The sequence below is a fragment of the Carex rostrata genome, chromosome 9 (assembly GCF_964058835.1).
Source record: "Carex rostrata chromosome 9, lpCarRost1.2, whole genome shotgun sequence".
In the NCBI taxonomy this organism is placed as follows: domain Eukaryota; kingdom Viridiplantae; phylum Streptophyta; class Magnoliopsida; order Poales; family Cyperaceae; genus Carex; species Carex rostrata.
In genome coordinates, this window is record NC_135926.1 from 3,326,181 (window position 1) to 3,341,742 (window position 15,562).

Genomic DNA, 15,562 nt, shown 5'->3' on the forward strand with positions numbered 1-15,562 from the left:
TTGCTTTTATGTTTTTGTTTGGTCTGTACATGGCAATGAAACGGGCTTACGCCTTTCTTTCAAAAAAAAAAGTTTGACGTTCTGAGTTCGTTACTTAGAGCAGGTCTCTAATTCTCTATCAAAAAAATGCAAACAAAACAAAAATCCCTTAGATGACCAATTAATAATAAATGACACAAATCATGACGATAAATCAGAATTTTTTTTATGCAACATATACTAAACCAAACCGAACTCTAAGATAACAATCTGAACAATATCACCCAGAAAAGGGCATGAAATAATACAAAAAAATTGGCAATACAAATATCACCTCCTAGTATTATATGTCGATCTTTAATTAATAACTAAGATTTATTGTGGTTTTCTCATGGGCCCCCTCAAACATGGACAAAATATCCTTAACAACATTCCTAACAGGTACACAAGAGAAGCGGTCGGTGCACCCATTAACAACCAAACCTGAAACAAGAGACACCATACAAGACGCCTCACTTTCTTCAAGTAACTCGGTCCAAAATGTGTAATCTTCGTTTATTTTAGATTGTTTCAACAGATCTAAAACCTTCTCTAAATGGGCTACATTTCTACCCGCTCCGCAACCAGTTGCCGTAGCAGCACCTACTGCATTTGCAAGCATGAGGGTTTGAGAAGCTGGCAAGTTATGCAGAAACCCATAAGCTATGGCCGCCGTGAAACTGTCCCCACACCCAACTGTGTCCACTAACTCAACCTGGTACAAAATTGAAAATAGTTAGGTTTGCAATCCCAATAATATGGTAACTGACTGCATTAGATGTGACTACCATTCGGTTTAACACTAAACAAGGAAAACATGGGCAATCTGCTCATTTGCATTAACTTATTATCTACACCAATTATGCTACTCTACAAAAATATATTAAAATATCGATATGGAGGTGTCAAAATGCAAGCATGGGAAGTTTCAAGACAATTAAAAAGTAGAGGAAAAAAAAACAGGCAAAGAAAAAACCTTAAAAGATGGTGCACAAGAAACCATGGAGTTGGTAATCATAAGAGATCCCTTGGAACCCATCTTAATCACAACCCACTTTGTGCGAGAACTGTTTTTCAGCAACTCCTGACCAGCCTTTATTGCGTTCTTTGTACCCGTTAGCGACTCAGCCTACCACACAATCAAGTTGCTAAAGATCACATATACATACCATTCATGATGAAATTCAAGCATATAATAGATTTTCAAATTTGTCTTGGATAAATAGACTAGGAAGCCCCAAAGAAACACATGCAAACAAAACCCAAAAAAATGCAAAACAAAATGTTCTTTCCAAAGTTCCATCATACATTCCAGTACTAAGGCGAGTGAGTTACCACTTACCAGAATCAACTATGCTGATCTTTAGGTGCCACAATGAGTCCAATGAGGAAAAATTAGACTCTCTAAAGTTGCAGAATCACCGTAAAAATGAAATTGAATGCAATAACTATATAATAAAGATTGAGAAAAATAACCTCATCAGAAGTTAAAAGGAGAACATCACTTAGCCTGAGAGAGAGATCAAGTGCTCTTCTCTCATCAGGCGTACCATGAAAGAGAGTACTGCCACGTGGACCAGGGTCGAAGAAAACAGCTGTGCCAGAACTCATTGCACATTCAATTGAAGAGACTATTACGTGGGGGTGTAGTTCGTCAAAGGCATACCCATTGCAAAATAAAATTTTTGATTCGTGAATTGTGTTTCTGACTTTTTCAGGTAATTTCTTTATCCAACTAAATGCTGGCTCATCACTAAAATCTGCACGGCTAATATAACAAGAAAATAAAAAAAATTAAGAGTAAAAATATGTACTTTCAATTTTCTGAAGGTTATGATTCTTATAATACATTACCAAAGTAGCTCCTACAAGTACATGCACCAAAGGTATCATATCTACATTAGCCAATTTCCTTAGAAAAAGGCCCTTAATCCGGAATAGGCACCGTACCTGGTAAGTTCTTACGTACCCGTCAAATATTTCCAGAATTCTCAACTTTCTGTGCTAAAATAACCAAACAATAATGGATTGGTGTCTATATAGACACCAAATTAAAAAAATTGTGCCTTCTTACTAACTGGTAGGGTAACTATTTTGAGAATAATAAAGGTTCAGTACCTACAAAAGCCATGCCGCTGGAAAGGGTCAACCAAGACCCAACATAAAAGCGTCTCGTAAGCATCACAATATGCTTCCAAATCAGTACCATCCATCATACCAACTGAGCCAATATGCTCTTCATGTAAAACTTCTAAAAGAAAATTGCCATAAATTTCATCACCAACATGGCCTAGGGTAACACACTTCAACCCTAGACGAGATGCAGCTATGACCAAGTTACAGTTGCCCCCCGCCTCCCAAAATTTCTACACAAAAAAACCATTACTAGAGTTTATTGATTTCAATTAGGAAGCAATTAAGGAGACTAACAGCTGCCATGGTATTCACCTGATGCAGCACCAGCATTGACATAGCATTTGGTACTGGACCTGACATGGATGGGAATCAGTACCCAAGAGCACTACATTTGATATTAGGCCACATTAGTGCCTAGCCATTGGCTGAGAGACTGAGATAAGTGTCTTCAGAAAAATATTTCAAGTGAGGTCCCAAATAAGCTCTCTTCAACAAGAATTAAACAACAATAAGAAAGTACCCAGCTGCTGTTAACTTCCCCCTGGCCCCGGATACAAAAAGAGGAGAAACTAAAAAGGGAAAAGTACAAAAGAAATCGTTATATCCAACCACCCCGCATCCAATAAAATGGAAATGGAAAGAACCTGAAAGCCTAATCAATCGAGCAAATCGTACAATGAGAGGTACAACTTTTTTGTATGACAGGCTATCGTTCCTATGAGCTACCAGACAAGCTTATCAGATTTAAAATATTCTGGTATCGTCATTACGTAGTGACAGGGAGAGTTATATCTAACCATCCAAAAGTTGAAATAAATCAAAACATGCAATACAAAAACAAACCTTATCAGGAGGAGAAGAGGCCAGTTTCTCCATGTAGTTCTTTCTTTCATCTCTATTCGCTGGAGGTAAGCTCGGTACATTTAACACAATATCCACACAGAGATTTCCTAATGTGGCAAGATCTGCAGCCTTGTCCAAAACCAATCTCTTTGAAGCCTCGAAATTACCATTCAAGCTGGCGTGTAAACCAGAGAGGTGGATAGGTCCGGCGACGTGGCGGTCTAACACCGCTCGCCGCCGCCGCCGGGGGAGCTGTAAGACGTGCCCGTGACTGGAATTAGAGTTACGGCTTGTGACGGGAAGACTTGTTAGGGTTTTGACAAGGGACATGCGGAGAGGTTCAAGGTGAAACGACCAAAGGAGGTGCAAAGACGGAGAGAAAGAGAGGTCCGTAGTGCGGTAGTGAAAATGGAAAAAAGAGAGGATCTGATTTGAGCGCTGTTTTTTTATTATATTTTTTTTTTCTATTTTCTCAAAAAAGGGTGGATTCTGTTCTTATCGGTGCATATTTTGTTCATAAGGTGATTTTCTAATTATATCTTTTGTATTTTTAATAAGAACATTTTTTGTAATAAGGCTTGGGTATCAACTTCGTGTAGGGGTGAAAACGGTATGGATTATATCCGATCCGAATCAAATACGTATTCGAAAATTTAAATGTGGATATTTGATATTTGAATATCCGCGTGGATAAGAATACCGCCGACATTTTTAGTTTTATCCAAATTTTAAAATATTTTAATAAAAATAACTAGGTTTTTGAAAAAAATTTAAAAATACCCAAAGTGCGGAAAAATTCTGCACCCCGGAATAAAAATTCGGGAGTGCGGAAAAATTCTGCACCCCGGAATAAAAATTCGGAAGTGCGGAAAAATTTCGCACCCCGGAATAAAATTATTAGACCTTTGAATTAAATCCAGCACGGATCTTGAAGCACCCAATTAATCCTCTCTCCCTTCTCTCTTTCTCTCCTCTCCCTCCCTGTCCATGATTTTCCCGACTCGATCGAATTGCTTGAACCCTCTAGATGACCTCCGTTATGATATTGGTAAAGGCACAAAATTTAAATAGAGGGGTTATTGGTAAACTTAGATAATAAGGAGGGGTGTAATGCGAATAAACTTGAATTGTGTAAATTAATTAAGTAGAGGGGCCTCTATGCAAATCTGAAAATTTTGAGTTATTGTTATATCCCGAAATTTTAAATAAATATTAATCATGCTAATTTAAAATTTTCACTCAAATTAAAATTTTACTAATTAAACCAAATGATCGTTTAGAAATTTTATTATCAATTTAAATGAATCTAAAAATTTCGAAATATAAATAAACTATAAAATTATGTATATTAAAATTTGAGATTTAAAAAAAAATAAAAAAATAAAGTATAGTACCTATAATAATTTATAATTATCGACGAGATTCATAAATCGAAAATTCGTTACAGGTTCGTAAAATTTAGAATAGAAAATTAAATGATTCGTGTAGAGAAAATAAATAAAACAGTGTGAAAAGGTGAGGTGGTGAAGTTTTATTATGTTCATTAATATCATTTATTAAGAATTATAATTTTTTTCCTCTCCTCGTTTTTTTAAATTCTCCTAAAAAAATAATTATAAAATTTTCAATTCAAATACTAATTAATTAGAATAAAAATAATTCAATTTGAATAGTTGGATTTTGCAAAATCGACGGAATTTATATATAAATATTATTTCTTAAGAAGAAGAATATCCCACCATTGGTCGGATTTTATTCGATTTTTTTACAAAATTCATTTCGAAGTTTTATTGGATGGTTCAAATGTCTTCAGTTTTTGTGTCTCCATGTCTTCATTTTAAAATTTTAATGACTTATTATTTAAAACATAAATTTTAAGTGTCAGATATAATCCATATTATTTTGTCTATATACACAAAAGATCATGACATTTGAACTTTATTTTTTATTGTAAGTTTTGTACTATTTTGACTTATAAGTTTTTAAAATAAAAAAATGTTATTCTAAAATAATAGATAGAGATATAGGAGGCACAAAAATTTAAAACCTCCTCATTTATTTGTTAGATTAATCAAAATTTAATCTATGTCTAACCAGTTCAAACTGATTTTATAATTATCCAAATTTGATTGGTCTGTAGGGTTATTTACAAGAAGAAGAAAAAAACGCCTATTTATTGCAAAAAACCAAAAAAAGGGGATGGGCCGTAGAAAAATTTCGCATTCCTGAATTTTTATTTCGGGGTGCGGAAAAATTCCGCACTCCCGAATTTTTATTCCGGGGTGCGGAAAAATTCCGCACTCCCGAATTTTTATTCCAAGGTGCGGAAAAATTCTGCACTCCCGAATTTTTATTCCAGGGTGCGGAATTTTTCCGCACTTTGGGTATTTTTAATTTTTTTTTAAAAACCTAATTATTTTTATTAAAATATTTTAAAATTTGGGTAAAAATAAAAATGTCGGAGAATACCGTTTCAATTATTTGTATTCAAATAGTAAATATATATCATATACTTTAATATATGTTATGAAAAATTTATGTCATTCATTATTGTAATTAGATAAATATTACGAATTTTAATATTTTTTAATATTATTTTCATAGATATCCAATTTGATCCAAATTCGTATGCATCTGATATCTGCTCCATATCTGTATTCAAGAAATTTTAAAAAAATATATAGATATAGTTTTACCACTATCCACTTCGTATCTGCTCCATTTTCACCTGTAACCAGTGGCGAACCCAAAGAGAGGCAGGGGTGGGCACTTGCCTATCCCTTGATTCAAAAAAAAAAATTTAGACCCTGGTATTTTATACTTGTGCCTACCCCTGAATTCAATTCATGACTCGGTAGAAGAAAATTGCACGGGAAAGAAAGTCAGGCCAGACTGATTCGTGTAAAAGAAAGAGAAAAAAAAGCAGTCTGATTTGCTGCTTCACTCAGAAGAATCGTTGATTTGCCAGGAGAAAAAATAGGTTCGCATAACGTGGTGTGACTAGTCACGTCATGACTTGGATCATGCTTTATGCAATGACAAGTCAGATTTATCTGTGTTGTGCCATGCGGTGAACAAATTAGGAAGGGTGGTCATGACACCTGACACGTGAATAGTCACAACACGTTAGTCACTTCTTAACCTTACGCGGCATGTTCAAACGTGACCAATCAAGTTTAACTTTTTTTTTCATAATTTAAGTTAGTTTATTTAAGATTTGTCATTCGATCAAAATCTAACGGTTCTAATTACATTTGACCATGTGTGTGACGTGCCATGTCGTGCCAAATTTTTGAAAGATATATATATATATATATATATATATATATATATATATATATATATATATTGGCTAATATGCATTCGGTTGCATATGAACCGAAGTGCTACCGGTTCAAATTTGATTTTTCAAAATCCAAACGGTCAATCTGAACCGTTCATCTTGTTCTCCATATTAATATGTGCTTGGAGACCAAATTTTATATTTTTCTGAATTTTTTTTACTATTTATTAAGTATTTTACAAAATTGTTGATCCAACGGTGGCTTAACAAAACAGTAAAATCAGCAGCCACCGTTGGATCAACAATTTTGTAAAATACTTAATAAATAGTAAAAAAAAATTCAGAAAAATATAAAATTTGGTCTCCAAGCACATATTAATATGGAGAACAAGATGAACGGTTCAGATTGACCGTTTGGATTTTGAAAAATCAAATTTGGACCGGTAGCACTTCAGTCCATATGCAACCGAATGCATATTAGCCACTATATATATATATATATATATATGATAATTTAATAGTCATAGCACGAGACATGCAAGTTACAACACATAACTTGCACACGTGTCATGTCATGCCGTGATTTTTTTAGATCTTTATCGCTACTCCGCTTCAATTAATTAGAAAAAAATTATTATACTCTTGTCAATATTTTGTGCCTACCCTGATTAAAATTCTGGATCCACCCGTAACTTCATGTCGTCGATAATTTAAGAATACAATAACTTAACTCGCAAATAGCATCACTACAAATATGTGCAATTCAAACACTTTAACATCTCTTTGAAATAAGACTAGATTATTTTTATAGCAGAGGCGGAGGGAGCCGATTTATTTATTAATGCCCTAAAAAAATTAACAAATTTGTCTTTATTGTAAAATTAAAATAAAGTTGCAACAAAAGTAAATTAAATAATAAGAAAGATAGAGAGAGCAATAACATAATTTTATTTACTTTCTTTATATATAATATGTGTGTACATTCTCTATTTACAAAGTCTCTATTTATATGCTAGAAAGAGATGTTCCAATAATAAAAGAGAAAATGAATGCCCGTAGTAGTGGGAGTAGTGGGCAATAAAATGAGAATTACTATTGAAAGTTATAGAATGAACATCCACATAAATATATTTTATAACACTTCCCCTTGGATGTTCATCTTTCATTATACGCTATTAATATGATATTTCAGGATCAATATTAACATAATACTTCAAGACCATGTACTGCCTCATTAAAAACCTTACTAAGAAAAAATCATTGGGATAAAAACTCGGTTAAGGAAAAAAGAGTACAGTGTGTATAACGCTTCCTCTCATTTTGATATCATTGAATATCATTCAATCGATGTAGACCTATCTTCTTTGTGAGTTGTACAAAAACCTTTGTCGGTAAAGATTTTGTGAATAAATCTGACAGATTGTTGATTGATCGAACTTGGAAAACATCTATTACGCCTTCTTTTTGTAGGTCATGTGTCAAAAAAAAATTTGGCGCAATATGTTTAGTTTGGTCTCCTTTGATATATCCTTCTTTGATTTGTGCAATGCATGCTGCATTATCTTCATATAGCGGAGTAGGATTTACCTTGATGTTTTCAAGTTCGCATTCTTCTTGAATGTTTTGAATCATTGACTATAACTAAACACATTCTCGACCTGCCTCGTATAAGGAGATCAGTTCGGCGTGATTTGAAGATGTAGCCGTAAGAGTTTGTTTTGTCGATCGCCATGAAATTACAGCTCCACAATAGGTGAATACATATCCCGATTGAGATCGTGCTTTATGTGGATCCGACAAATATCTTGCATCTGCATATTCAACTAAATTGAATTTTGTATATTTTTTATAGTATAACCCCATATCTCTAGTTCCGCAAAGATATCAAAATACTTATTTAATTTCATTCCAATGTCTTATGGTTTTTTGGAACTATATCTTGCTAACATATTTACTGCAAATGCAATATCGGGTCTCGTATTATTTGCAAGATATAATAATGCCCCTAGTGCACTTAAGTATAGTACTTCAGGACCAATCATTTTTTCATTATTTTCTTGCATGCGAAAAGAATCATTTTCTGCATTTAGCGATCGTACGACCATTGGTGTGCTCAAAGGATGAGCTTTATCCATATTGAATCTCTTTAATACTTTTTCAACATAATTGGATTGATGAATAAATATTTCATTCTTTATATGTTCGATCTGCAAGCCGAGACAAAATTTTGTTATACCAAGGTCTTTTATTTCAAACTCATTCTTCAATAATTTTGCAGTATTCTCAATCTCTTCAGGAGATCCAATAATATTTAATGCAATGATTGTGAAACCTAGATTTGATCTTTTAATGAAAACACATGGACTAATTATATTATTTTTATATCATTCTTTTAGAAAGTATTCGCTCAGTCGATTATACCACATTTGACCAGATTGTTTTAGTCCGTATAAAGATTTTCTTAATTTTATAGAGTACATCTCTTTAGGTTTTGACTTACATACTTCAGGCATTTTCAATCCTTCTGGGACTTTCATGTATATGTCACTGTCAAGTGAACCATATAAATAAGCTGTTACAACATCCATAAGTCGTATTTTTAGATTTTCTGCAACTGTGAGACTTATTAGATACCTGAGAGTTATCGCATCCACTAGAGGTGAATACGTTTCTTCATAATCGACTCCATGTATTTGTGTAAAGCCTTGTGCCACTAGCTTTACTTTATATCTCACAATCTTATTTTTCTCATTTCTTTTTATGACAAATACACATTTGTAACCTACAGAGTTAACATCTTTGGGCGTTTGGACTGCAGGTCCAAATACTTGCCGCTTGTCTAATGAACTTTAATTCTGCTTGTATGACATCTTTCCATTTAGGCCAATTATTTATATGTCTACACTTTTCTAGAGTTTTTAGCACATTATCTTCTTCGTTTATAACATCGCTTGCTATAGCAAATGCAAATATTTCATCAACATGTGTTTTATTTTTATTTAATATTGTCACACCCCGCGGCCACGGGTCGTAACAGTCCCCCGCCGTAAGCATACAATGTCGTGTATGCTTACAAGGCAATTAACAATTCAAACCAAACAACAAGCAATAAAAACAAGTTTCTAATATAAAATCAGAGTACACAGTCTGGACAGTAAATAATACAACAAAAGTATCTCATCCGGATACCAACCACGATGCCTACCCTAAATCTATACAACCAAGACATATCTAGGGTCATATACTGGTAAGCTACTAAGGCCTACTCCTCTCGTGCCTCTCCGGAATCAGTCGCACCAGTACCTGTAAAATAACCGGGAGGGTGGGGGTGAGAATAAATTCTCAGTGCGAAATTTGCCACAGTTTAGATTATTGGACTTGCAATCAAACTCTATATTCAAAAATGAAACCCAAACAATAACAGTTCAAACATATATATATAATCATAAATAACAGAATGCCAATGCTCGACAGCAATTAATCAACCTGAAACACAGTTCACGGAATTTCCAAGATGGATTTCAAAACACAACATAAATTTGGCTTAACTCATTTCATTATGACTGGTAGCAACCACAAATGTTCTTTCGAGCTGAACCGTTATCAAACCCACATCTGTAGGGTTACAGACGCCTACAGATGGCCAACCAAGCTGGACCCTTTATCAGACACCCATCTGCAATTGCTGTTTGGCTTAACCATTTCCTAAGGTTCGGTTACAAGTCACCAATACAGGTCAACTTGACAAATGCAATCACCTGGAATCAAAGTTACCTATACAGGTCAACTTTGCTAAATCTCAAGCAAATATATATATCAAAGCCACACATACAGGTCAGTCTCGCAAAATCATAACAGGTCAAACGCATAAGTCAGCAGCGTCACCCTATCCAGTCACCTAAACAGGTCGGTCTGGCAAATTCTAACAGGTCAAACGCATAAGTCAGCAGCGTCACCCTATCCAGCCACCTAAACAGGTCGGTCTGGCAAATTCGAACAGGTCAACGCATAAGTCAGCAGCGTCACCTTATCCAGCCACCTAAACAGGTCGGCCTGGCAAATTCATAAACACAGGTCAACGGATAGGTCACCGTTACCTTATCCAGCCACCTAAACAGGTCGGCCTGGCAGATTCATTCATATCAAGAACAATTAATAGAACTAATCAAATAATAACCATACCAACATGCCAATTAACCTTAACCGAACAATTCAATCATTCTCATTTATGCAAGAATCTATATGCAGCATGAATTCCAAAATATGCAACAATTAATCATTCAACATGACAAACGAATAAACAGTTTAATTCCTGAAAATAAAGTATCAAACAAGTCCAAGAATCCCGCACCTTATTTTGATGAGCGTAACGCTTAGTTACGGATCGGGCGTCTCGAATTGTCTCGCGATATCTTGCTCGACCGAGCCTACACCTATATTATACGTTTACTTGGTTTAATTCGGGTTTAGTGGTCTATACGTTTACTTAGGGTTGGTACCGTCCCTAATCAATTCTTTTCGGTTCCTTCTTTCTTATTAAAAATCTCATATAACGGTGCACAAATGCATCTAGGCCCTCTAGCCATATACCATTTCACTTTGGTAACAATCAATCACCGTTTTATTACTTTGGTTCTCGAATCAAATCAATTTACCGATTGGTTAACCCTAATTTGGTCAAAACCTCAAATTAACCGTTAAACGTTCTAAAAATTCACGATCAGGAGGCAACCCTACCGATTACAAGTCTAATTGGTCGGGTTAAACAAATCAAATCACGATTATGCCCACTTTCAATTTTGGCACGAAACCCTAGAAATCAGATTTCACAAATCGGAAGAAATCGGGAAAAAGATTGACAAACAAACTAGTAAGGAGTGTAGAGGAACTAGTCCTCGAGCAATTCGAACACAAATCTCGGGTTTAAAACGAGAATCTGAGAAATCGAGAAAATTCGAGGTTTCGAAAGAAATAGAGAGAGAAAGAAATACCAAATATGAGGGTTCGGAGAGATCCTCGGCTGCTTTCTCGGTTCCAAACTCGATTTCTCGCAACAATCGGGAGTCTGAAAGAAACGGAAACTCACGAGCTCTTTTTCTTCTCTCTTGGACGAAAATCACTTAAAATGGGGAATGGTGGAAGAGAGAGAGAGAGAAAAGCTTTGATTTGGATTTTAGGGTTAAAATTACCCTGAATGCGGATGCACCCATCCGCACTGCGGGTGGCTTGACCCGCACTCGGGACTTAGAAAGTTTTCAGACCAAATTCAAGAAAATCCGAGCCTAGTGCGGATGAATCCCACCCGCACTGCGGGTCAACTTCATCCGCACTCACTACTTAGCCGATTTCAGGAAAATTCAGTGCAATACAGAAATTCATGAGTGCGGCTGGACCCATCCGCACTGCGGGTCACTCACCCGCACTCAGTACTTAGTCAATTTTGGACCAACACAGAATTGTATGAGTGCGGATGCACCCACCCGCACTGCGGGTCAATCCCATCCGCACTGAGCCTATAAAATTCCAAAATCTCAAAATTTCGACGCGGTTTCGATTCACACTTAACCTACTTATTTAGGGGAACCTTAATTAAGGTTTAACTTCCATTTTATTAGCACAATTAACTTGATTCTTGTTTTTAATTCATTTGAATTTAATTGTAAAAAGTTCGTAACGTAACAAATATAGTACCATTTATTACATAATTTATAGAAATCTCATAATCATTTGGTACTTAAGTTTCTTCTGAAACTTCATCAACCTCTTATGGGGTTTTATCAACTTTTTCATGAGTTCTACCATTAATCATTTGGTCCAACTTTATTTGGAGATGGTCTAATAATTAGTTTTCCAAGAGAGCATGCTTCGCATGTCATATCTTTTAATAATATGATCTTCAGGTCCTTTAGGGGATGCCCATTTACACTTTCAATTATTATCTTCATCATTATATTTCCTGGATGACCCAATCTGTCATGTCATAATGTAAATAATTTTGGATCAACTAACTTCTGGTTAGTAACAGCTAACTTCGGGTTAGCAACCATATTTGATTATATTCTGCTTATATAAGTACTATATAATCCATATGACATTGCTTGCATCTTTTCAATTATGATTTTCTGGCCATTCTTAATAGATGTGATATGAAGATACTCGTAATTTTTCTCATTCATAGTTTCAATATGATAACCATTCTTTCGAATATCATTAAAGCTTAGTAGATTTCTTCTGGATCTACTTGAATATAATGCATCATCTATTATTAATTTTGTTCCTTCAGCAAACAAAATACAAGCTCTTCCGGAGCCTTCTATTAAATTACTTGTGCTAGATATAGTGTGAATATTATTCTCACCAAGATGCAATTGTGAAAAGTATTTCTTACTTTTCAATATGATATTAGTTGTTCCACTGTCTACCAGACATGGATCTTCATTACTTATCATTGCGTCAGCCATTTTACTTTAAAATGCAAAAAATAAATTATTTTTATTCATTAAACTTATTTGCATATAAAAATTTAAAAGTAAACTAAACTTTTATTAAACATAAATATAAACTTCTATACTACATTTTCTCTCTAAGTAATAATATATATTTTTTCATTGACATTATGTAAGAAATCTGATACATCAAGATGTGTATCCATATGGCATTCATTTTCGGGTCATTTTCAATAAAATGAGTTTCCACATTTTTTTTCTTAATTGAGGCTTGATAAAGCTCTACAAAATGCTTTGGCGTATGACAGGTACGCGACCAATGATCTGTCATCCCACATCTGAAACAAACATCTTCAAGATATTTTTCTTTCTCATTTTTCATTAATACGTATTTACAATGTCAGGTTGTTACTACCATCACTTCGAGTTATGAAAAAAAATAAAAAAGGAGATAAATTTAAATTTTGTGAGATTTGCCATATGTACTACAAGATATATATAAATTAACTTCAGGTTATTAACATCATAACTTCAGATTATCAATGCCAGATCTTCATATTATGAAAAAGGAGATAAATAAATATAAATAATACGTAAATTGTATGAATAAATAAATAAATAAATAAATTTAAATGTATTAATAACTTCAGGTTAATATATACAACTTCAGGTTATAATAAAATATGTATTTAATAACTTCCGGGTATTAAATTGCTTGACTGCGCAATTGTAGAATTTAATTTGAAATAACTTCGAGTTATATTTTCATCCAATGATCTATAATAACTTATGGTTTTTATATTGATTTTATATGAAAATTTCTAATAAAACTTTAGGTTTTAAATTGAGAATAACTTCAGGTTATTATTCATCCAGTGGCCTATAATAACTGCTGGTTATTATATTAATTTTATACTAAAATTTATAATAGAACTTCAGGTTCTAAACAGAAACAGTTCCTGGCAGAACAAAAAATGCAGAAACACAGTGTGTTCTGCCAAGGCCGAAACTGAGGTCGAAACAGATGCGCAGAAAAATATTTATAACAATAACTTCAAGTTATTATTTTATTCGAGTAATACGAACTTCGGGTTCTTGATAAACTTTTAGTTGTGATAATAACTTTAGGTTATTACTCTTATTATTATATTCAGGTAATATTAACTTCATGTTCTTAATAAATATTTAGTTTTGATAATAACTTCAGGTTATTATTCCACCATTCACTTCAAGAAATGATTCTTATAAACGAAAACAAATATAATAAATTTTTTTTATGAAATTTAAATTAATAAAATATATAATAATTGATCACACAAATTACTTACATGATTACTTTGCAACTTCTTCCGAACAAGTCGTGCTGATAACGTATTGTAAAATTAAAATAAAATTGCAACAAAAGTAAAGTAAATAACAGAGAGATAGAGAGAGCAATAACAAAATTTTATTTACTTTCTTTGTATATAATATGTGTGTACCTTCTCTATTTACAAAACCTATATTTATATGCTAGAAAGAGATGTTACAATAATAAATGAGAAAATGAATGCCCATAGTAGTGGGGGTAGTGGGCAATAAAATGAGAATTAATATTGAAAGTTATAGAATGAACATCCACATAAATATATTTTATAACAGTCTTTGATTTTTTAAAATTTCGAAATATGTCCTGCTCGTTTTATTGTGCGGCGATCCACTTTCATACCCGATCGCCCCACAGTGAGACGGTTGGCCATGATTTTTTCTTTTTTTTAAATTTTTTTTGTCCAACTGTCTCACTATGAAGCGATTGGCTATGATTTTTTTTAGAGATTGTTTAGTATATGTATATTATATAATGATTTCAATCTCACTGCTTCTATTATTTCTATTTTTTCTCTCTTCTTGAATATTCTTATTGTTTGATTTTCATCTATTTAGTCTCACAGTAATCTGATGGTACAGAAAAAGATTTAAACACAAAAAGACTTAATCACGGATGGTCAAACCTTTTTACCTTGAAATTACATTACTTTGAACTGTATAATACTTTCAATAGGGAATCTAATTGGATTTCATATTAATTAGATATTTGGAATTTGGATTTTTGTCAAAGGCTTCAAAATACAAGTTATTATCCTCGTGCTGCGTGACCGACGATGGATTTGTAATTATAAGGGAGCCTTAGTGCCAATTTAATATTTTGCACGAAGCATGAACTTTTGCCAATTAGGCAATTATAAGCTTTTAGTGCGTATCCTCTGAGATATCTCAACTTTTGCATGACCAACGTGTCCGGTGCCTATTCGGGGGTGATGTAGTGGTCAGTATTATGTGTGCTTTGAGATTCGTGCAGAACGTATTTAAACGGTTGTGATTTTCCATAAAGTCATGCAAAGTTTGAGATATCTCATAGATACGAATTCCAGAACGTATTTAAACGGTTGTGATTTTCCATAAAGTCATGCAAAGTTTGAGATATCTCATAGATACGAATTCCAAATTAATACCATTAAAAACGGGAACTACATTTGGGTGCTGCCCTAGATATGATCGGAACCGTGAAAACATACGAGCAGTACAGATCCAACGAACTAACGAGCACGAGTTTCGATCTCACATGCGGATCAGGGAGTGGGTGCGATCCGATGAGTATCATACCAAATTCGATCCGGGTCCCATTAATAACGGTTCGATTCGCATTAAGATTCGCATGCAATTAATTCGCGCGAAAATAAAGTTTTGACGCGAATTTTGATACAAATTGGACGAACTTGATCTGGCATCGGACCAAATCTGGTCCTAAGCACATCTCACCGCCTCCGATTCCTGCGGGTCAGTCATTCGGATTCAA

The 15,562-nt window shown here is 34.0% G+C and overlaps 1 protein-coding gene across 1 annotated transcript; it reads right to left on the bottom strand.

Annotated features, from left to right (window-relative positions):
* Positions 1–283: 283 nt before the first annotated feature.
* On the bottom strand, positions 284–3,408 carry LOC144559167 (pfkB-like carbohydrate kinase family protein). The gene is made up of 5 exons (XM_078308149.1): positions 2,998–3,408; positions 2,137–2,384; positions 1,495–1,786; positions 995–1,147; positions 284–733 (listed from the first exon to the last, which is right to left on the bottom strand). Exons 1-5 carry the CDS (start codon positions 3,325–3,327, stop codon positions 341–343), a joined length of 1,416 nt encoding a protein of 471 aa, XP_078164275.1. The 5' UTR covers positions 3,328–3,408; the 3' UTR covers positions 284–340.
* Between the last annotated feature and the right edge of the window lie 12,154 nt (positions 3,409–15,562).

Bases quoted from the DNA above. Each gene is read 5' to 3' on its own strand.
- LOC144559167 (XM_078308149.1), bottom strand. From the start codon at position 3,327: ATGTCCCTTGTCAAAACCCTAACAAGTCTTCCCGTCACAAGCCGTAAC. The intron at 2,385-2,997 runs GTTTGTTTTTGT...TTTTTTGTGTAG, and splicing joins CCTCTTCTCCTCCTGATAAG to AAATTTTGGGAGGCGGGGGG. The intron at 1,787-2,136 runs GTACTGAACCTT...TTGTTATATTAG, and splicing joins CAGCGGCATGGCTTTTGTAG to CCGTGCAGATTTTAGTGATG.